At 47.9% G+C, this 22,604-nt stretch overlaps 6 protein-coding genes across 6 annotated transcripts; 4 read left to right on the plus strand and 2 right to left on the minus strand.

Annotated features, from left to right (window-relative positions):
- Nucleotides 1-1,017: 1,017 nt before the first annotated feature.
- On the plus strand, nucleotides 1,018-3,065 carry EDB93DRAFT_1131789 (uncharacterized protein). Its single transcript, XM_041448977.1, has 5 exons — nucleotides 1,018-1,801; nucleotides 1,855-1,965; nucleotides 2,014-2,377; nucleotides 2,428-2,546; nucleotides 2,599-3,065. Exons 1-5 carry the CDS (start codon nucleotides 1,241-1,243, stop codon nucleotides 2,830-2,832), a joined length of 1,389 nt encoding a protein of 462 aa, XP_041309902.1. The 5' UTR covers nucleotides 1,018-1,240; the 3' UTR covers nucleotides 2,833-3,065.
- A 1,874-nt stretch (nucleotides 3,066-4,939) lies between these two features.
- On the plus strand, nucleotides 4,940-6,821 carry EDB93DRAFT_1081232 (uncharacterized protein; the record flags this gene model as incomplete). Its single annotated transcript, XM_041445599.1, has 8 exons — nucleotides 4,940-5,229; nucleotides 5,284-5,770; nucleotides 5,818-5,858; nucleotides 5,906-6,175; nucleotides 6,232-6,298; nucleotides 6,344-6,428; nucleotides 6,478-6,594; nucleotides 6,643-6,821. 8 exons carry the CDS (start codon nucleotides 4,940-4,942, stop codon nucleotides 6,819-6,821), a joined length of 1,536 nt encoding a protein of 511 aa, XP_041309903.1.
- A 1,345-nt stretch (nucleotides 6,822-8,166) lies between these two features.
- On the minus strand, nucleotides 8,167-13,682 carry EDB93DRAFT_1267611 (RhoGAP-domain-containing protein). Its single transcript, XM_041454270.1, has 11 exons — nucleotides 13,199-13,682; nucleotides 12,714-13,120; nucleotides 11,811-12,635; nucleotides 10,509-11,731; nucleotides 10,170-10,462; nucleotides 9,445-10,115; nucleotides 9,297-9,396; nucleotides 9,136-9,260; nucleotides 8,759-9,086; nucleotides 8,649-8,710; nucleotides 8,167-8,592 (listed from the first exon to the last, which is right to left on the minus strand). Exons 1-11 carry the CDS (start codon nucleotides 13,306-13,308, stop codon nucleotides 8,471-8,473), a joined length of 4,266 nt encoding a protein of 1,421 aa, XP_041309904.1. The 5' UTR covers nucleotides 13,309-13,682; the 3' UTR covers nucleotides 8,167-8,470.
- Nucleotides 13,683-15,490: 1,808 nt separating this feature from the next.
- On the plus strand, nucleotides 15,491-17,825 carry EDB93DRAFT_1081312 (uncharacterized protein; the record flags this gene model as incomplete). The annotated part of the gene is made up of 3 exons (XM_041445608.1): nucleotides 15,491-15,664; nucleotides 15,713-16,252; nucleotides 16,305-17,825. 3 exons carry the CDS (start codon nucleotides 15,491-15,493, stop codon nucleotides 17,823-17,825), a joined length of 2,235 nt encoding a protein of 744 aa, XP_041309905.1.
- Nucleotides 17,826-18,928: 1,103 nt separating this feature from the next.
- On the minus strand, nucleotides 18,929-19,224 carry EDB93DRAFT_1081256 (uncharacterized protein; the record flags this gene model as incomplete). The annotated part of the gene is made up of 2 exons (XM_041445601.1): nucleotides 18,929-19,093; nucleotides 19,153-19,224. Coding segments are annotated over 2 exons (237 nt in total), but the record flags the coding sequence as incomplete, so codon positions are not given.
- Nucleotides 19,225-19,673: 449 nt separating this feature from the next.
- EDB93DRAFT_1081180 (mitochondrial distribution and morphology protein-domain-containing protein) lies at nucleotides 19,674-22,272 on the plus strand (the record flags this gene model as incomplete). The annotated part of the gene is made up of 9 exons (XM_041445596.1): nucleotides 19,674-20,341; nucleotides 20,391-20,443; nucleotides 20,495-20,890; nucleotides 20,946-21,274; nucleotides 21,326-21,744; nucleotides 21,794-21,866; nucleotides 21,921-21,930; nucleotides 21,986-22,014; nucleotides 22,072-22,272. 9 exons carry the CDS (start codon nucleotides 19,674-19,676, stop codon nucleotides 22,270-22,272), a joined length of 2,178 nt encoding a protein of 725 aa, XP_041309907.1.
- Nucleotides 22,273-22,604: the final 332 nt, after the last annotated feature.

Below are 22,604 nucleotides of genomic sequence, written 5' to 3' on the forward strand. Positions count from 1 at the left end.
GGGCATACTCGGTCAGGAACACCATTTTTATCTGCAATGCTCACCGAAACTCCTTCTCATAACGTTGTTCATTTCATCAAAGGTTCTGTCAAACGGCTCCAGTGCATACCGAGTACTGGGCCAGGTCGTGATATTCTATTAGTTGAACGTGTCTAGAACGGGATGATAATGAAAGGAACCAAAGAATTAATTGTAAGATGGAAAACCTGTTGACGCACTGCGTCTCTAGGAAAAATCATCGGTCCGTTGAGTATGTGCGCAGGAGACAAACAACACAAACGAATCCATTATGTAGGATCTCTGAGAAACTTCGACAATATGAGGACTTCGACTATGGGAGGTACTTTGTTTTATGTCTTGGACGTTCTGAGAGCTATATCGCTTCATTGATGTTGGGCGAAGAGCGGATGAACGAGGATAGGCAGTCGGGGACTGCGTCTGACCGAGCGTGACCCCAAAGGCACTTGGAGTTGTTGAGGTTCGGTCACCCCATCATTGTTAGATCGAAAGCGGCGGAAGAGTAAAGGAAGACGAGCGAGAAGAATATGTGAGGGTGACTCGAAGGCTCTTGTGGTTCGGTCACCTCATCATTGGGTCGAAAGTGGCAAAGAAACCAGGGAGTGAAGAGGGATTGAGATGGGCGGCCGCCCGCTCACACAGCTAGTGGTGACCAGCTTCGAGCGAAGTAGTGACCCATGTGGGGAATTATGAACGACGAATGTTATCGATTGGGATGTCACTGACAACAATTTTAACACAAACGCGCCTACAAGCGCATTCTGGGACAGCTTCGGGCTGTCGATGCGAACACAAGTTAATTTTTCATAGAACTTTTCGGACAAGAATTGAACGAAAATGACCCGATGTTCAACGTGAGAGCGAGCACGAAGGGAACGAAGACTTAATGGTATGTTGGTTCAAACGTTTTACAAAGGGCTTTGCCTGCACCAAGCCTTTTGCACTTCGAGCACGCAGATTCTTACATACGCATTTTGTATGTTCGGAGCAGAGGAGAGGTTCATTCAAGGTTCATTATGTACATCAATGTTACTATATATGGAGCGCTGGTATAGTACTGCCTGGACTCCGGAGGGTCCTCGCTGTCCAAAGTCTAAATTGATAACTACTTTATTCCTAGTACGGTGTTCCAAAAAAACGGGCTACTGACCACTCTGCACCAAGTCCGAACAGCTACTTCAACTGTGACTCCTCGACAGAAGAACCTACCAGCGTCACTAGCATGACAAACGGTCCTCCGCCCTCCCAAGCAGGTCCCTCCCAACCATCTGAAACGTCAGCACAACAGCCGGCTCATATAGTCCCCGTTCCAGCGTCTAGCACGACTTCGCAACAGACTATAACAGCAGGTCCTTCCTCGCAGCTTCAGCCTGTACAATATGGGCCTGCAACTCAAGGACAGAATCCTCAAGGCTACTACGCGATGAGCTACACACCCGGTGGATGGCAAAACGCGTGGCAGGTCCCCTCTTACCCGTACATCGCGTCCGGTAGTGTATCAGGCCAGCAGACACACTACACTCAGGTTCCCTATCCTCAATATCAACCTCCTGCTGTGACCTACCAGCCGCGTCAGAGGACCAAGGTTGTGCAAAAACCACGTTCACCGACCCCAGAGCCTGAATTACATCGTCACTGGGATGAGGTGATACGGTCGTTCTTGAAGAAGGTTGGGATGAATCAGGCTTTGAAGGGGTTTGAGGATGACATGGTAGTTATGAATGCGGAGTGGGAAAGGCAGAAGGTTCCTGGTGCTATTGGAGATTTAATGAAGGATCTTATGGTGTGCACTTCGCCCCATTTTTGCGCTACTTACCAAACTATTTTCCTTCTCAGAACTTGGGCAAACCGAAAGGTAGCGAAACACTCTCAGAACGACCACTGGAGGAGCGAAAGCTCGATTATGTTCATCTCTCTGGCAGCGCAAAGCCCCAGTCTCAGACATCAGTGGGTTTTGTTTATTCGACCTTCGTCGCAGCTTCTAATTCACTCCAGATAACAAGGTCAATATCCCAATTTCTCGCGCAAAATCGCGCGAGGAATGACGCCTCTAATCGTACAGAGTTTCTTGAATCTCTCGCCCAAAAACGACGGCGATTAAATCTTGATCCAGACAGTACCGAGCCCATACCGTCCTGCGCACGAACAGATGCAAAGCACCTTGACCGCGACGTGCAGATGAAATACGATATTGCAAAGAATGAAGATGGACCTCTCCGACGAACCATGAAAGGTGTCGCCGGCGATAAGGGCAGTCAGAAAGAGCTTCTTGCGCTCAATGATGACGCAGAAGGCGAACAGCAACCTGCAACGGACCAACGGGTGAAGAATATTGAAGAACATCTTGCCGTTCGGTATGGTGGGTATGTGATATATTGTATGAACGACATATTTTAAAAAGAGACGTAGTCCCTGCTCCACCACGAACGCTCATGTCCCGCCTCCGACTGCTTGAGGACCATCTCCTGCAGCTCGAGAAGGATTACCCGCCGTGGGCTGCTTTACATTTCAACCAGCCAAATCGCGGTGTATGTTATTATTTTATTAGAGGTGTCAGACATTTGCTCACGCCGAACCCAGTGGCCTCCACCTCCGCGCCACACACCAATTATAGTTCCTTCGCACATTACAACAACAAGGGAGTCTAAGACTGATGCTTCACAACAGGAGCTATCATCTTCTAGCCCTACCGAGGACACGCCACACACAAAGGTGAAGAACAAAAGTAAATCTAGTTTGCACCGAGCTGTGATGGAGAAATTGGAAATACAAAAGGCGATGAGTGATCTTGCTGGGGTCCGCAAGTCCAATTGACAATGGCTAGATCTCTGTTGAAGGCTTAATGGGCGTAACATTACCTTGTTAGAAACATCCAGGGACACGTTCAGCGTATTTGATCCGCAGTAAATGGCGTCCCTGTCGCTCTCGTACATTATTAGTATACACCTAATAGTAGTATGGTGTTCTCTGAATCACTGATTCCGCAGCCAGTATCCCCTTTCTCCCCGTGGGTCAAAAATAAACAGGAGATCTAACATTTGGTCAAACTTAGAGTCGGGCAATGCCAACTAACACCTTGCTTGACATAATGATCGAATCGCCGCATGTTGTTGGTCGGCTCGTCGACCTCGTGGTGTCACTCTACAATCAATCAGAAAGATGATACGCGTCGTGCGCAGTATTTAATTCAAGCACCATTAAGAGTCACAAAGCGCATGGCTGCATCCAAATAATACATAATGATCTCGGCAAGTTGGTGTACTAGTAAGTCTTGCGCATGGCACAGGAGAATACTATGCCTGCGTGCAACTTCCCTGTGAACCTCCATCATGAACTGAAATAGTACCATCCTTGTCTCGATTTTTAAGGCAAAGACTTGATTTACTATTGGAGATATTTGCCAACGTGAATCGTTACTCATGCACAGGAAAAAAAACGTGACACCGTAAAGAACCGTAAAGAATGACGATGGTTAACTTGAAATGAATTGAAGGCGCAGTCTCATTGAATGAGTTCACTGATAACCGTTGAAACCATCCACACAAGTTGGGACGGAACTGAGCGATTTCATGACGCCTCATCAGGCAGACGGAAATTAAATTAGCGAGGACCAGGGAGATACATTAATCGCTGCTCGGGTGCGTGTCCCGCAAGTAGTGACATTCTATCGGTAACGGAAGTGTCAGAATCGTCCGGCGATTCCTCTATGCTTGCTTGATTTCGCGGCAAAGCAAGGTAGGTGCCTTACAAATGATATTCAGTGTTGCATCTGGGACATCAAGAGGTTATTCGTTCCTCTGGTGAAGCATACAGACACAAGAGGCTTCGGTATCCCCTGTGTAAGGCTGGCCTGAAAAACCATCCAAGTTATTTATTCTGATAGTCACTGGCACATGAGGAAATACAGATTGACCGCAATCATAGGCAACTGTGACAGCCAACATGACTGAGGATGCCGAGGATGAATACAAACAAGATGATGATTGAGACTTGGAAACCAACAACCAGAGTAACCATTCCCTTCACCGTGCAGCATAAATGTAAAGACCGCCGGTACACACCTTCGTAATTTGGGAAATCCGTGATTTGATTTGTAGAATCAACAACTCCGTGACCGCTACCAATTTGATGCAGGAAGTTTCCAGCTGATGTTGGCCACAACTTCCAGAGCGCAACAGGGGGCCTTGAGCTGGCAGAGGCTGACAGCCGCTGATGCCAGCTGCGACACCAACGTCCCCCCTGGATACGACGTAGTCGGGCCGAACATACCCTTTTCTGTTTGATGATACGCCCCACACCTTGATGAAAAAATTCCTACATTCAATACGTCCCTGCAAAAGACAGCAATTGGATTAAAACAACCGAATCGAGCTCACAGATGGGCAGTACCGGAAGGTAATCTCGACGCATCGATATTTGTGTGGATAAGAACGTAACAAAATCGAGTACAATGGCAATGTCAGGGCAACGACCTGACCGCTCCCTGTCAGCGGGTTCCGAATCACCCAGGGTGATATTCATTTTGTTTGTTATTCTGGACGGGTCAGAGTGTCGTGTGATCTAACCGTTGAATATTGCTGGGACCAAGGGAGAAGATCACATGGTGGAACGTATGTGTCGATTTGTGACGTGGTGAAGTGTGGTGCAACTAGAAACTCTGGTTAGTTAGATGACCTACCGCTAGTCCATTACACAGAAATCAACCAGAAATAATTTGTGAACAGATTAACACGTTCCAAGGGCATTGAAAATCCGTAGATGATTCCAAACTCGAATTCAGGCCTAGGTTTCATATAGGGAAAGATGAAATCAAGAATTGCAGTGTGGAATGATGAGTGAACGAAAAAGGAAAAGTGTGCACACTAGACTTACACATGTACTAGACCTCCTCAACATGCTGTGTGGTTCTGCACTGTCTGCGATGACCACGAACCCTTCACACATCTTAATTGCGCGAAATTCACGAGGGCCAAACAATATCAACCCATCAGCTTCCCTCAGTTCACCTACAGAAACCCATGCAGCAGCTTCAGGTATATTCCGTTCCTCGGGCTCACCACCGTGGTTGCTCGAAGAATGTGAGACCGACGATCTGGTCACTGAACTGAGTCTGTATGATTCCGAGGAAGGTATAGAGATCGATGACACGTTTACTCGCAAGGGAAGATTCCCTGGAACTGTCAAGATTGTGGTTGAAGGTACCACTTTCTGGTGAGTGGCACAAACTGCTGCGGCCTACTTGCAAATATTCACCCACGAATGTAGGGCGCATAAGGAAGTCCTTATCTTTGCATCACCTTTCTTTGAGGCTGCGCTGAGTGGCAGCTGGGCCGAGACGGGCAGACCACAGTCAATGTCCTCAGTTATCACTATCTCACAGCCTCCTTCCATTCCAGGAGAGAAAGGCATTGTGGAGACGCCCACGGAAATGACATTTACACGCGAGGATTCATCTGATACTGAATCTCCCGTAGAGATTGAAAACCCCCCGAGAAGTGATACAGACAGTGGCATGAGTGGCAGCGAGGATGGCGAAGATGACATCAAGGCCAGTGCTCGCGACAACAGTCTTGCAAAGCTGCAGGGTACAGCCAATAATGGAGAGACCTTATCGAGCCGTGACACGAAAGCGAAGCAGCGAATGGATGATAGACCGTCGATTAGACGCGGGTCTCAGACTGCACATGCAACCGTCAAGCGGCGGCGGCGTACTAATTGTCATGACGCTGTCATAGTTCTCAAAGAGGAGAAAGTGAGTTCAAAATTGAATTACACGTGCATGTTGCTGATCTCGCGTAGGCTAACACCTTTCACGATTTTCTGAAGTTTGTCTACCCTCAGTGAGTAGTGTCTTCATTGGTTACCCTTCACACCAATCCTTTCTCAGTCTCCAGTGCACCATAACCTGGAAGAATGTAGAAGGTCTCATGAATATCTCCCACAAGCTTTGTGTTCCAACACTCCAGCAGGAATGCCTCACTTTCCTTCTAACTCACGCCGCCGGAAAACCTATAAAAGCCATGCGAATTGCAGAACTTTTTGAGGAAGAAGAGCTCTACCGTGAGTCAAGTCGCTTCGTACTTGACAATCCAGGCGGGTGGTCCGAAGAAGAGCTTAGTACCCTTAGCCAAGAGACTCTATTGAAACTAGAGAAACGGTGGGTCTTCTGGATCATATGATCATGCGTATCTGATCTTACGGTGCTGTTTACAGGAGAAACTGGTTTCTTGAGCGAGTGCTTAAACTGGGATTAACACCACTCGCCAAGGAATATCAATGCGTAAGTCTCCGTCGGACATGCGATCATGTTGTTGACGCTTCGTAGTGCGCCACCTGTCCTGATTCTGCAATTTGTGCTCGTCTTCTCGAAGAAAAATGGAGACAAGCATACAATGCCGTCTTCCGTTTTGGTGGGTTGGCATCGCGCGCATATACACCATGTGCTCAACCCATCCTTAGGTCCTTGTCAACCCTCTATGGTATATCGCTATTTAAGAAACCTGGAGGGTGTTAGTCCACCGCTCGCCCTCACGCACCTTACGTGTCAGACAACAGCCAAAGCTTTCACTGCAACTCGTGAGTTACGCTCTTTCTTATGAATTACGTTGGTTGACTGCTTCTCAGTTTTTGACAGGATGTTTTCTCTAGGCATCCGCAGCGATGCTAATGTCGCGCCTCTTGGTGCACGTGTTGCCGCAGTAGCAGCCGCAGCTACTACCGGTCCTCGCCGTCACTTTCTCTTCTGCACCTTGAAGCCCGAAAAAGCTGTCCCTCGTATTAAACGATCTCGAGAATTGCTGTAGACACGACTCCTCGTTCAGTTTCCAGCGCTTCGCATATGAATTGTTTCCCACTGCTGGGACCCATCTGTAATCTTCTATCTCATCACTGCTGAAATAAGTGTTATAGCCTTATCATCATTCTTCATATATGACTTATGTATTCCATAGAAATTTTATGTCTTTTGCCGTGCTCCACATAATGGAGACCGGAATTAATTGCGCTTCCATTTGATGGCTGTATGTGACTTGGAAATTCGGAATACACATTCAAGTTACTGCTCTCAAAGCTCTCGCAACTCCGAACGAAGGAGAATCGAGCCAGCCTATCAGCAAGTTGACTTGCTATAGCATGTAGCTATCTTAGAGAGGTCGTCCTTTTGATGCTATAGCAAAGATTTGGCCATGTTCACAAGCGTCTCTTGCGCGCTTGTTGAGAGATCGCATTGGTAGCGTTTTACGTGAGTAATGGCATAGGCCACGAGATCACTTATGCGCGATGAGCCAGTAACTCATCGCACCCCATATTCATGTTAATCCTTGTAGCGCCGCGCGTGACACGATCGATACCAATGTTCATCACTCCTCGGCTTCTGCAGCCTGAGACTGTCACATATCCACGATTTCTTCTGGTTTATGCCGACGGGGTTTTGGAACGACTGCCCGAGACCATGAATGTCTGTTATATCGGTCATTCCTGTCAGAAACGGATACGATATCTGATTTTGAGTTCCCGTGGGCTCGCGTAAAGCAACTTCTCGTTCCCCCAGATATGGAGGAGTTTTCTTGTGATCAGATCGAAAGGCTGGAAATGAGAGCTGATTATCTTGTGCTCTGGTGTCGTGTTCTAAACCCGAACAACAGTTCCCCCCTCCCTTATAATGCATGCTCTAGGTGGGAGAATATGCTCCGTCACTGCTTACAAGTTCGATTGAGTCCAAGCAAGAGAATAGGAGTGGCTGAACTTGAACTCGTTGCAGGCGAGTAGTGACATAGTCGTCGTTGGAGTCTTCTGGAACAGAGTTTAATGTAAGCCCCGTCCGCTTAATCGAGGGATGGTAATAGGGACGCGTTGAGGGGAAGCACACCGAACTTCTCACTCCTTGGTAAATCCCAACAGCTAAAATATTATCACCCAACCTCAAGCAATATGTTCGCAAACTGACAAAGCCCGCCCGCGGACAAATCATTTTGTTTGATAAGGCAGAGTCGAGATACGACTTTGACGCCTTACAAGTCATGCATTGTATGTTTTTGTTCACCCTAGAATTGTAGCTCTAGATCTATTTGCAATAAATACCAGAAATGTAGAGCTGAGGGTTGGATGGGGGACTGCGTTCAATGATGAGACAGAACCGTGTAGTGAGGTTTGAATATTTTCAAGTATCCGACGACAGCAACCCGATATCTACACTGCTGTTGCCAATTCAAAGGTTAGACGAAACAGTATCTTGAATGGCCGTTTCGAATAAAGTACATACCATGTATAAGTTATAGGTTAGGGTCGAAGCGTCGAAGCGCGCCTTGTCCGATCTCCAGCTAAGAGGTATTGGGCAGATACACTACCCGACAATAAGCAAATGACAACCATAAAGACATATGCCACAGTACGCGAGAAAATACGAAGTATACAATAACATATGGAAAGTCCATCCGGCATAATATGTGAGAAATCAACGGGATACTTGCGACTGGAAAATGGTGGGTGCGTTATCTACGAGCCATTCAATCAGCATGGCCTTGCCAGCCATGTCGCTGAACTCAGAGCCAGGATCGGAAGAACGCATCAGCGTGGCTAAATTCAGACATCAGCCTTTGAATTCAAGCAAATATGAGCAAGAAAGGACATACGTCCAAAGACCACCCCCAAGTTCCTCGCATTCATGAGATTTTTGTCACTGTGTTCTAATACACTGTAACAACGTTTGTTAAACGTTCGTGAGTTGCAAAAAGATTCTCACCGGTGTAAATGTAATACAAGCAGGCGTAGAGTGTGATAGTGCTCGCTGGGAAGGCGGTTGACCAATTCCTGCAAGTACTGGGTTTTCAGCCCGGGATCCTTGAGTGAGGCGGCTGAGATAAATTCTCCATGAAGGTCATAAGTCAAAAGAGGGACAGGTAGTTGACGGAAATATGTCTTTAAAACGGAAGTGACGCTGCAGATATCATTGAACCGATCGTCGTCACGCAGATCGAATGCTCCATAGTCCCCTCGCTCGAATAACTGCGTGATCATTTTCGTTTGTCCAGAACCGCCTGTTTTGCGATAGATACCCTCGTAGTCCAGTGCTGACATCTGCGTCAACAGGTGCAGGTTGTATAACTGATATTTTCTTACCGAGTGCCTCCACCGCGTCAATGCATTTCTCCACAATAACAGGGGCTTTCCGTTCACCCCGCCTCGAATCCGATTTCACTTGTTCTATAAGATCGCGGCCAAACATGGAGGGAGCTAATGTCTGACTTTAGACTCAAATGTCGGTGAGACGTTTAAATCACTCACGAGGTTGTGCAATCGCATCATCGCGGCGAGGGGGCTGTTGAGAACATGCTACACACACTTGATTCACGCAGCGAGGATGTACGGATATATGGCAGACTAAGGAACTTTTAGTAAAGTGGATACGAGAGACAGGGAATGACATACCTGAGCATCGAAACTGGGAGCCCCATAGCTTGTCTCCACAATGATCGCACCGCGTAAAGCGGAGTACGCTCGTCTGGTTGAAAGAATGAGCCACTCGACCTTTGCCCATCTGATCAATAGACGAAAGCGAGGGATCCCGACCTCTAGCCATAGGCCACTTAAACTTTGCAGACTTCAGCGTCGAAGGCAATGAATCTGCTATCTCGGGGCGGCTAGCCTTATTGAACTTGGCCTCCGATTCCTCAACCAACGTTGTCGTGCTGGGCGCTGCCACGCCATTGAGTGATGAAGACCTTGATGGGAACTCAGACTGAGAGTGTTCGCGGTCAAACGATGGGCTCTTCTCGCTAACGTAGTTTGGTACTGATTCGTCCTTCGTCCCAATGACGTCCATAGTAGGTGTTGCAGAGCGAGAGGCCTCTATTCGACGCACGTACTGAGCACTGAGCTGGGCCAGTTCTTCGTTTCGAGCGTTAAGGACAGTGGTCTCCTCGAGGAATTGTTCGCGGGCGGCTTTCAACTCTGCCACATCCCTAATGAGAGCCTCGCGCTGCTGCGTGAGAGGAATGAGCTCATGCTGATACTGCATCTTGATGTTGTCCAAACGCATGGTCAAAGACCGGCTCATCTGTGCGGCAGGTATTTCGCCCGAGTTTGTAACGCTAGGGCAACTAAAATTCTAAAATGAGTGCTCGGTGACTTTGAAGGAAGTATTGTATCATTACTTCTTTGACGCGCAAAGTTCTTCAAGCTCTGCTAAAGTCATATCTCGTTCCGCTTTCAGATGAGACAGATCGTGCTCCAACAGATCCAGCTTTTTGGCAAGCTCCTGAGAAAGCTGTCGTCGTGTTTCTGACTTGTTCGCCTCGCCGTTGAGAGCAGTCAACTTCGCAGCTTGACCAGACAGCAAAACACGCAGGCGGGTGACCTCTGCTTCGGCATTCCGTCGAGCAACAAGTTCGCGGTCATGCTCCTTCTGGGCAACAGTAAGACCCTCCATATATTGCTGGCTCGCCCTCTAAGAAAATATTAGAACGAACGATTCCAAAGTGAATTGTGTCTACCTTTGTGCCGTCATACTTGTGTTTGAGCTCTTCGTATTCTATCCGTCGCTGCTTCATCGACGTAATAATGGTCCCAACGAACTTCTTGTCCAATCTTAATTGCTGATAGCCATGTTCGCTTGCATCATCAAGAACCTCATGAAGGCGACGAATCATAAGGTCATATGAATCGCTAGAAATAGGCGTTGATATGGTTGAATCAGGCGAAGTGACGACGATGCGCGCATTGGGATCCAAAGATGCATTCGAGTCCAGCCTCTCGTGCCTTGCTGCATTACCGTGAAGAGAAGGATAGTGCGACTCGGAAGAAGAGCGGCCTCTTGACGAGAAGTCACGAAATGAGCTTGAAAGTAGATCTTTCGCCTCAGCATCAAGTGGTTGAGAACAATTCGAGGGATCTCGTTGATGATCATGCGGCTGTCGGGATGTGGTGGGAATGGCTTGTGCCAGAGGATCCTTATCATTAGCCACACTCCTCGAGTTTCGTGACTTTCCATTGGCGCCGCTAACTGCTGCTGGACTAGGCAACAATTCATCCTTGCGAGAATCATCTCCCTCAGCAATCTGATCGAGCGATTTGAGAGATGGCATTCCGCCCACCGACCTCAGAAAGTCTGAGAAGTCCGAGCCTGTCATGGAAAAGCGAATAGGAGGAAGAAGGGCGGGCGCTATAAACGTTGCTACTGATGTGCGTTCAACCGGCGAAGATTCATCCGAGTTAGAATCCATATGCGACATGGCAGATGCATCGGGATCAATGTCTAACTTGAGCTCATTTGCACGTGCCTTTGCCCTGTGCTCTTTGGGTGGGACAGGAGGAGCAGGAGTAGTGGGTGAAGGACTATCGTCTGAGGACCTGCGACTGCTATCCCCTTCTGCGTCCGTGTCTGTACCACTTTCAATACCGTGAGGGACATCCGCTCTATGACACGGGGATGTTGGAGTAACTACGCCAGTGCGATCTGACATCGACCCACTGGGTGCACTATCAATGCGCAATGTTTTCTCGCTTGAATGGCCAGAGGGGGACAGACGCCCGTCAACTTGCTGAGTATGTAGGCCGTTTGCCGAGTTTCTTGCATGATTCTGCGAGTCTGGACAAGTAGCTTTCTCCAAATTGGGACTTAACCGATGTAATTGGGTCGTCGAGCGGGTATAATGTGGTGCGGAGTGGGTTTGAAGGGGGTCATGCGACAATGATCGCATACGACCATCAGGTGTTGCTCGCCCAATTTCTGGATGACCAGGGGACAGGTGACGGAGGAGGAGAATGGTATATAGTCGAGCCCGAGGCGTTGTCACGAAGTAGACTGATATTGGATTGCCGGCGAGATGAGAGGGAATCGAAAAAGAATGACTTGGACGGAGATGGAGCGACAGGTGAGTCGCTACGGTTTGCAGGTAATGTCTGCGACCGAATCATCTGATCTGGCGGAGAAAGTCCGGCTGTGGTGGAAGGCCGGGTCAAATTCTTATAATCAAGAGCAAGTCCTGGGTTAATAGACCGCCGTTTCTCACTGCGAGACGTGACACCGTTCGGTACGCCCAGGCTAGCCTGGTCCAAAGAATCCTTCTCTGCGTGTCCTTTCTTTGCGAAGAGGACGTTCAGTGGCCGAACACCGTCATCATAGCTCTTTCTCCTGGAAAGTGCGCTAGATGAATCCGCAGTCGATGATGGATTTAGCAATGTCCCTCCGATTTCGTTCTGAGCCTGCAGACTCTCTAAAGGAGTTATAGGACCAGACTGAGACGACACCTGTGGGCTCGATGGGCCTGAATCGTCGACTATGACCACTTGGGCATGGTCAGCGTCACCATCATCGTTGTTGTCGGGAGGTGCGATGGTTACTGCGAATGATTGTGATTGTGCATCACGTGATGATCGTGTAGAAGCAGGAAGTTTATACTGAATCGGGTGTGGGCTTGAAGGAAATATCGATGGTTGCGCAACATTCTTGGCTGATGCTTGAGGAGGTTCATCTTGAAGTGGCGATGATTTTCGTTTTCGTTCTAACGTCGACAAGGCATCCTCTCTAGGTTGATTGAGACTCCTCATGGATGGAGTATCCCTAAAATTCTTGGCGGAAGGCTTTGAACGCGTAGACAAAGACGAGGGCGGCGGGATGACTTGTGTTCGATCAGACACCTATGGAACAATGTCAAAAAATCTGTCCAGAGCGGTGAGTTCCGCTTATGTGTTTCTACCTACCGCGTTCTCTGCGAATATTTCGCGTGCCTCTCGTTCTCGCGTTGAAGATGATGCACTTCCCTCAGCAGCCTTCTCCCGTTCGCGCTTTCTCTGTGCATGGCGGCGAATCTTTGCCATGCGATCGTTATGACAGGTCATGCAATAGATGCCATGACTGGTCTTGGCAAATACTAGTTCGTCGATTCGGTTGTGACAAACCTTGCAATTAAAGCAGTGTGCGTGGTATGAATCGTCTCCGGTCATGATAGCTTCGTCGAGGATGGGTTGATGGCAAACATTACAATTGTACGAACAGTTGGCGCATATTGGGGAGCCATCTGAAAGCAGTAGCAAATTCGTGTCAGCGGTCACCTGCTGGTGACATTTGGCGCATTTAAAGCAGTCGACGTGGAAAAATGACTGGCTAGATATGCAATGGATGATACGCAGGGCATGCAAGTACGGTTAAGACGCGTATTGATAATAATAGCTGTTAGCTCACCCAAACGCGACGACCAAACCACCATTCTCGTTTACAGCATACTCCTTGCAGCCCGGACAGATTCTGTTCTCGAGGGACGAGATTGAATCGAGGGCGACCTGATGAGACATGGCACCTTGGTCGAATATGGTGCAGCGTAAACGGGAAAGACTCGGGATATGTTGTTCAGATTGAAGATAGAGAAAAGACCGGAGGGTGGGAGCGGCGGGGGTATGTGAATTGAGCCAGCTCACGTAGGAGTGTGTAGTTGAAGGAAGGACTGTTGGCTATTTATTTAGTGGCCAAATGATGGTAACCGTCGCGTATTACGAGTTTGGATGGGTTGGAGGATGAGAGGTATAAAGGCTGGGGTATTTGGAGACGGTGAGTGCTGTAGCAGTAGACACCGTCCTAGATAGCCAGTTCCAAGTAGTAGAATAAATGTTTTTCATGTAAAACAAGATAACCAATTATTGTTGATATTAAGAAACATTTTATCTCACGCTATCTGGTCAAGAAACACTTGATCAAGTTTCAGTACTTTTCAATCCAAATACAATCATTTTCAAAGGCCATTGCGATGTCCCTCCCCCTTGCAACGACCAGTGTATCTGCACGAGGTGCTTGTCCGATGTCGGCTTCCCAAGCTGTTCAGCCTGATCCGGATATACATTTCATAATACATTATTCGAATTTCGAAACTTCCTGAACCCCTTCGAAGTTCGTCGGTTGGATACCCGAATCCTGAGTTCCAGTTCTCAGCGCCAATTGACTGCCCAGTCAAATAAAGCCAAATGGCGACACGGACCCAGGCCTGTCATTTCGAACAGCCGCACTACTGATTATTGCATCGACCCTTGAGGACAAATGTGTGTAGAATTTCTTGTTGTCTTGGGCGCGTCTGCTAAAATAAAGACGACGCCCAGCTGCAGCGGCTCCCGTCATGATTAATGGGCCCCGGTTGCGTTTACGAAGGACTTCTAGATTAATCACATACCTTTTCGGTCGCTGATGTAACGACCTTGGTCCGTGCGCCACTATTTTTGTATATATAAGTGGCTGGTTTGAGAAGTGGTTCCGCATCTCTTGTGCTCGGGCATGTACTGTCGCCAGTGAGGTCTTTACCGAGGCACAGTCTTTTGCTGATTGCAAATTACACATCCGAACCCGTCTGTTAGCTTCGGCTTCCAGCAATTTTTGGAACACATTCTTATTTCAGGCTTTGGGCTTGAAAACACAACATATTGTATATATTTAATTGAATTAATTACTGGCAATGGCCAATCAATGATAATTACTCCTTGTTTGCGATGCTCCACACCTTTCCTGATTGCAAGTCGGCTCGATTTTCTTCCAAGCCGGAAGCTGGCCGCCGATCTGAATGGAGAAGCTGTATAGCCAGCATCCATCATTCCGCTAACCGTTTTGAAGATGTGGTAACATCTCTCTCGCCGGACTACAATGGGGTTGACATGGTGTTTGTAGCTGGACGAGAGGTGGGCAATGAGTATGGATTCGCCCAGAGTCTCACAAAGACTCGACATACACCTCCACGTCGCAGGTGCTTCGACTCCTGAGCACGGTTCAATGTTCTCGGACTTTAATAGTCGACCGTTGCGCCTCATGCATGGCTCACACGTGCATGGAAGTGCTGATAGATTCCTAGATTCCTACTAAAACTAGAAACGACGATCCAGGATGGGTGAGTGGGCGACTCATCCTCAAAGCAATCCTCTTCGATCTAGAAAGCAGACATGCGTAGCAAGGCTCCCTGGGTTAGCTCCATATAGACTTCAGGGCTTGATTGTCGTCAGTCGACTGTCAGTAACGTTAAGGCTATTAGTTCACGAGCCTTCAGGAACGTCAGCTAGTAGTACTACGGCTTGCTCACTTAGATGGGTTTACTAGGATGTCATCGAGGTAGACCCGAACGTTCTGTAGATTTCATTTTGGGGATGTTTCATGGTCCATGCCTGATACACCGGCACTAGTAAGCTATGGATAAGACCAATTTCCATTTTGAGAACCAAAGGAAAACAGGTTTATCGCGAAATGACAACACTGACGGAAGCAGTTCACTCTGTTTCTGCTCTTGTTTGGGTTTCTCCCTCCCTGTCCTTCACCCTCTTCATCAAAGCGCTCACTAAGGATCGGCGCTCATCTTTTTCTGGCCGTTATCGACAACGTTTCCCTCCAGCAAGCTGCAAGGCTTTTAGCCCACCGCCACCTCGACGTCCCTGTGCTACCCACGTTCCCAATCATTCCCTAAGCCTGTCAAGGATAAACTCCACTGTCGACTAGCACATTACCATAATGCCTCTTCCAAGTGGCACGCCCTTGTCTCTCCAAGGTCATTCTCGCCCTGGAGATACTGTCCAGACTAAGCCTAAGCACGCTATGATCGTCCGCATGACGGCCGAGACATTAGAAGCTCTGGAGGACCTGTCTAGTAACCCTTCGATGAATTTCGAGTTTGGCGATAATCCAGTCAGTTCAAGTGCTTACAGCCCAGCCACATCTAACACTCAATCTCAGGGCATTTACATCGGGGAGACATTTTTTCCAATGCGTCCTTTGAAAGAAAGTTCTCCGCACGAAATCTATCTCAGGACCTCTTCTGCAGCAAAGCCAAATGCTCCGTTGAAGCTCTATGCCAATGTCATGGGCAAATTTATCGTTGACCGACAGCTTGGCGACAAAGTCACAGATAAAGTACGGCAGCAAACCATCGAGGCAAAGAAGCAACATTCGGAGCGTCAAACCATCATGCTCGATGCGCCGCTTGTATCTGCAGCAGGCACAAAGAACCTTAAGCGGAAAACACCAGGTTCAGGAACGGTGGTAAAGAAAGGCGCACAACGTGACACCCTCCATACCCCTGCTGCATCCACCCCTGCACGCAAAATCTCGCCAATGCCACAAACTGCATCATCAAAGGCGAATGCAGATATTCGCAGGCGTCTTATTCATTTCCTTGCAGTCGAGAATCGCGAAACAGACTTGGCGGTGACCAGAGTTTGCGGGAATAACTGTGATGCCACGGCAAGGGCTAATCTGCTTAGTATCTTAGAAGAGGTGAGTATGCATCACTCTACTTTGATTCTTTCACTCAATCGTGAATGTACAGGTCGCTGAGCAAGCCCCCGCCCGGAAAGGTGACAAGTCTCCTCGGAAATGGAGTCTCAAAAGTCGTACATGGCTCGAAGTGCGTCCATACGAATGTGAGATGTACAAACAGTCAGAGCGGATCAACATCGCTCGACAAGGCAGAGTTGTGCTCAGTTCCCTCAGAATACCTGAGTCTGACTCTGTATGGGATCATTTTCGCTTTCGACCTCCTCCCGAAGCTACTCCTCATCCAACTCACGGAGGTAAGACCATTACCGGCCCACCTGCGGGTCTTCTCAAGCCGAAGACCGAACCAAAGCGACCTGCTATATCCAAAGATGTGAAGCAGAAAGCAAAGGCAGATTCTTCTCGAATGAAGGGCGATATACAGATGAAAGATGAAAGTGCGCGGCCAAGGAGTAACATACAGATGAAGGACGAGTCCGCTAGGCTCCCTAGGGTAGCCGCCATTAAGCGCGAAGAAGCCAGTCCATCACCCAGTAGCAGCACCAGCACCAGCTCGAAGGCGGCATCCAGACGATTACCGGGCTCTGGATACGTTGCCAAGAAATCCCCTCAGCCTTCTCCTACGATCGAGCCTGCATCTCGGGAAGCTACAGGACCAGCCGATGTTCGTCCTCAACGACCGCTACCTCGCTTACCTTCCAAACCTGCTCCGGCGCCCCTGCCACCACTCCCAAGTCAGGAGAAGACGCCTACCACTTCGATGCCAATGAAGATGACAAAGAAAATGCCTCCACCCGAGGATTCCGATAGAGAGCGCGAGAGACATAGAGATAAAGATAGACCACCGAAGGACAGAGTTGTCGCTGGTGTGAAGCGGAAGAACGCCACCCATGCTGTGGGAGGTGCGCAAGATGGGGAGGGGCTCAAGGTAAACTCGTTCAAGAAGCGCAAAACGGAAGATGGACCACCATCTGCTGCATCTTCATCTTCATTAAAAGGTCGAGACTTGTCTCTCCCAAAGAAGCCAGTTGAGGCCGCATCTCCTGTACCACCTCCGCTGAAGAAGATCAAGAAAGAGCCTTCTCCGTTTCCACCGCCTCGCACTGCCTTGCCGACACAGCCACCACCCACAAACTCGCCTTCCAAAACAGATCAGCGGCCGAAACTCAACGGAGCGTCAAAAGTCAGACGAAAGTCACCAATATATACCTCTTCGGATGAAGGAGAGATACCAGAACCGCCACAGAAGTCTGCACAGGATCCTTCCACTAATACTGATCGCTCCAAGGGCAAGGAGGGACGTCCCCGCCCCCGATCTTCATACCCACTACCCTCTGATCGTAACGGGCTACGTTCGCGATATCAGTCCAAGTACGGAAATTACTTGGGTACATATGCCCAAATCCTTGCACAGAAGCGGAAGATCGAGGCTATTTTGAACGGAGAATCGGAAGCGGAAGGAGAAATTTTGGATCCGGAGGAGCTGAAGAGGCTCAGTACCGAGCACAAGAACCAGAAAGAGGAGTTGGAGTCTATCCAGGAGAAGTGGATGAATGGGTCTGTATCGGAATAAAATGGATCACATCGCGATTATAAACTTCTTCAGGACTTAATTAGGCGGACATGACCTACTCATCAACACTATCAGTATCTACGCCAAAAGTTTCTTGTTGTACATCGCTTTTCGCTCATTGTTTCAGATTGTGCTATCGCAGAATTGCAGCTTTGAAAGCCGTATGCGCTGAATCATTACATAGACTAATTACGACTGTTGCCTAATTTTCGGCTTGAGTAAGTAATGTCCCATCTACATCGGCTACGATATACGCATTACAATGACCAGTCACTCTTGGCCGCCATGATGGCGAACAGGCCATTGAAAGACGCTAAACCTGATTGAACCAGTAAATGATGCTAGTGAACAATCGGCTCTCCTCCTTGTCAAGGTACTTTGAAACTGTGTCTTCCTCGAGTTCCTGGGTGCCAGCTTTAGTATCACAATTCTGTTTCTCGAGTCGTAATTCCGACCGTTAATGTACTTCCAGCTTCTGACCAGAATCTGAAGTATGCCTAAAAGGATGTTGATTATTGACATTTCATTGAGCTAGACAGAATTATCGAGAACACGCACAAGAAGGTCGAAAGAAGGCGTCATCCCACCTGTGAAGTCAAGGTTTGGTTTCAGAGGGCGAACATCTTGCCTGTGAAGAACATTTGAGTCGTACGTCCATTCGTCCTATCAGAACAGATGCACGAATAATACAAAGATTCGCGTGCATGATTTGTAGAGCTTGGGTACAACCAAGTAGATATCTTTTGAAGAAGCACTTCATGTGCTCAAACATTTGTGCTTGATATTCGATAGACAAAAGATGATCAAAGCTGAAGATATATGAAATTAGTGTACACGCTGACAAAAAGGCCGTGACCCCCGAGTTTCGCCGAATTCCAAATTATCCACGTTGGCAGTGGTGATCTGTCCATAGTGAGTCTGGCGCAGGTACCTATTCGTTCTACTCCAGGAACAAACCTCGACGTTTGTTCAGACCTTTTCTTTGAAATTAGCATCAACGTCCAAGTTCTGGGTCGAGGAGTTGGATAGACTGGTGATGTGTGATTTAGGATATTTCTGGCAGCGAAGGTAAACATACAATATCCGAGAAAACCGTGGTCGGCTCACCTGAGCGGAATCGATGGAGGGTCAAGGACATCCATCCTATCTGCCAGCTGTGTTTTCTCGCGGCGGCTTTCTAACACCAAAATTTCTGCCTGTTGCAGACAAGAAGAATATTTGGCGGATGGACCTAGGCAGGAGACTCGAACAATAAGCTTCGTAAACACCTGTCAGCGTGTAATGAGCAGTAATCAAGGATTTCACAGGGAAAAAGCTGATTTCATACTTCATAGTGTTGCTCATTGGCTATCTGCATATAGTCTGCAATTGAGGCACGCGCGTAAACATCCTCGATCCATGATTGATCCTCGTAGTCGTCGACGGCACAGAGTGCGAATTATAAGGTCTGCGCCTGGCCGTCCCGACTTCAGGCTATAGACCACCTGGCTGCAGTCTTCGCGAATCGCAGGCAATCAACACCAAATTCAAGACTCAGGTTTTAATAGTACTCACTTGCAGCATCCATTGGCAGGTCCTGTGAAATGTTGCACTCCATATCTAACGTGGCAGTATTCCTCAATCATTGAGCGACGAAAACTCAATTGAGTGGAATACTGTCACGATAGATAGATTTGGTTAGTTGGTTGCTGGTACCGTAAGCTGTGACTATGTGTAGGAGTAGAGTATGTAGTAGCGTTCATGATCAATATATATATACTATAGCAATCGTGAGAAATAACTTCCTATAATACGTTTGTCTCGACTTCCAATTCCTCCTCAACCGAAAACATGTGCGCATGACCCAACATGTCTGCACCACCATCCCTTGCGTTTAGGACTCTCGGAGTCCACTTTAACAAGCACACAAATGCAAGCTTGATATTTCACACACGTCGTGGATCTCTTCGCCCCGAGGTCGATCGCTACAACACTATCCGTCTGTTTTTTCAGCGGCAGCTTGCAACAGATAGTTCTACGCCAGTGACACCACTGCCGACCTGCAGGAGACCCACTTTCCACACGATATTTACTCCAAGTTCCTCTATAAAATTTACCAGACGTGACTTCCGGGAACTGAGGCTGCTTCAGTCGCGCCATAACCATTCGGGCAGAGAAGAGAGAGGTAGCATACACGAAAGCGACCACTCCCGTCAGGAGAGCAAAGCACAGTTCCCCGACCCCGCCAGTTCTGTTGAAGGCGACTCAAAACAAGATACGGGTGCTCATCTCCCTCCTCCACCTTTAAATCTCGACAACTATCCCCGTCTGTACCGCAGATTAGCTCTATCCCTTTCTCACCTTCACCGCCCTACACGAGACGACTTTCTGAAAGTAGCCAATGGGTTTTGGCAACGTCTGCGGATCCGCTTCAAGTGGTTTACTATACGTTCTTTTCGAAGATTTAATGCAGATGATATCTCCGCTTTCATAACATGGTTCCTGATGAGCCAAACTCTGTGGATATTGGTTGGAACGTGAGTTGAAACTTTCTGGTCCGAAAATATGATGACTTATCCTACTCAGGACGACATTCTTTTCCGTGGTTTTTGCCACTGCTAATAGTCTGCAATTGCAAGGTATGTGTCGCTCCTATGCAATTATACTCGCAATTCTCACTGGCATCGCAGAATATGTAGCGCGCGCCATAAGCAATTATCTCACCAGTGAGACTGGCGTCACAGTCATCTTCGAATCTGCTATCGTTCCTAAATGGAAGGACTCTCGCATCTCCTTCAAAAATGTATACGTCTCCAGATCATCGTCCACCGCCCGTCCACCAGCGCCAAAAAAACATATTGGACATAAAGCGGCCGTTGGATATGATGTCAGCAGTCACCCCGCATACAACTATTCTATGGATGACGACGAAGAAGTAGTTGAGAGTCACACCGAGGATGATGTCAATTATTCCATGTTTGACCTCAACGTAGACTCCATAGACGTCACTTTATCACTCCAGCACTGGCTGAACGGTAAGGGCCTTGTGGAGGATGCTGTGATCAAAGGCGTTCGTGGGGTACTAGGTGAGCTTATTTGTCTGTCGAACATCAGATTTAATGAACTGAGGTATAAAAACAGACCGTCGCTCTGTTTTCTGGGACCCGGATAATCCACTCGACCCAGCTCTATTTCGTCATGTTGGTCGCCAAGGTGACTTTGAGATAAATTCTCTACAGCTCGAGGACGTCCTTGTGACGGTGTATCAACCGGGCGATTTTAGGCCTTATACCGCCTCGATTTTTCGTGCAGACATAAGAACTTTCCGGAAGCAATGGCTCTTCTACGACTTTTTGCGTGCAGAAAACGTTGTAGGGCAGTTTGATAACTGTCTTTTTAGTCTGCACAAACCTCAAAGCATCGGCCGAACTACTGAACAGGATCTCATGGATGGCAAATGGTCGCGGATGGTAATGTGGATTGACCCCTATTTCTGGCTAGTTCTGACACGTTTATTATAGTCTAGGATCCGCATTGATGGCGTCAATATTGATCATATGCAAAATTCCACGACATTAGAAGGCGGTCCATTGTCGTGGATAACATCTGGCAAAGTTGATGCAGTGCTAGATATAAAATTTCCTAGGGACGCAGAAGACGAATTTGCATTGAATGCCATTCTCGGTGAGCTCGCAGATGCCATCACCACGGCGGCCACCGCTTCTCTACCCATTGAGAGGATACCGGGGCAGCGAGAGCTCGCGAAACCACCTCTTACTGCACCTACGACCGATAACGAAAGAGAAGCTGATGATAGTCCTAAGGTCATCGTCGACATAGACTTGCGATTTAGGGATCTCAAAGCTGCTGTTCCGCTATTCACATCCGATCTCTCATACGTCAACAGCGCACTAATAAGACCTATAGTTGCATTTATGAAGTGAGCGAAACATTCTATCTGCGATTGATTAATTCATTGATTTCTGCAGCGCACATCATACCTTGGTTCCTATTCACTGCAGAGTTGTTAAAGATTTGAGTGATTTTGACGGCGCATGGACTGTAAGCATATTTCTAGAGTCTTCGCAATTCCGCTCATACTAATATGCTTTATAGATGTGGGAGAGTATGTTGTATTTCTCATGTAATAACCTACCACCACTAATTACCACCTATTGTAGCTGGCCTCATGGATGAAATTTCACAGAAGGTAGAAATAATTTGATCACTGATCACTGATCAATGTGATCTGATAAATTTGCTTCAGATATACGATGCGCTTGCTTATCACGTTTCCCAAGTCAACTTGAACAGGCGAGTGAAAGCAGTCAGCGTGTGGTCATTGCAGATGACTGCCAGCGCTGTACTGTCTGCGTTGAGGAACTTGGTGGATCCAGTGTCTATGCAAGTTCGGGATCTGTACTACGTGAATGGCGTTCCATATGATGCCTTAGCTCCTGGACTGTAAACTGGTAATTGTTTTCAGCTATCGACAAACTATTTTTCAGCTCATTCCGCATGAGCGCCTCTACCTGTCAAACAGGGATCCTACGCAAATACGGCCCGACGATCCTACTCTCGTTATGTTTTACAATTGTCCATCCTCTGACATGAGTCAGAATTTCCAAGGGGTGACATAACAACATCGATTTGATGCCCATCTCGTTTACGGCGATGCTAATGCGGTCGCTACTTCAATTCGATGGGCTTTCGAATTGGAACGTAACTTGATGGTGGCGTATTACGTGCAGAATTGTTTGATCATCTCTGCCAGTGGAACTGAGCGAAATTGCGAATGGG

The sequence above is a fragment of the Suillus bovinus genome (genome assembly GCF_016758785.1).
Source record: "Suillus bovinus strain UH-Sbo-P2 chromosome Unknown EDB93scaffold_13, whole genome shotgun sequence".
Taxonomy (NCBI): Eukaryota; Fungi; Basidiomycota; class Agaricomycetes; order Boletales; family Suillaceae; genus Suillus; species Suillus bovinus.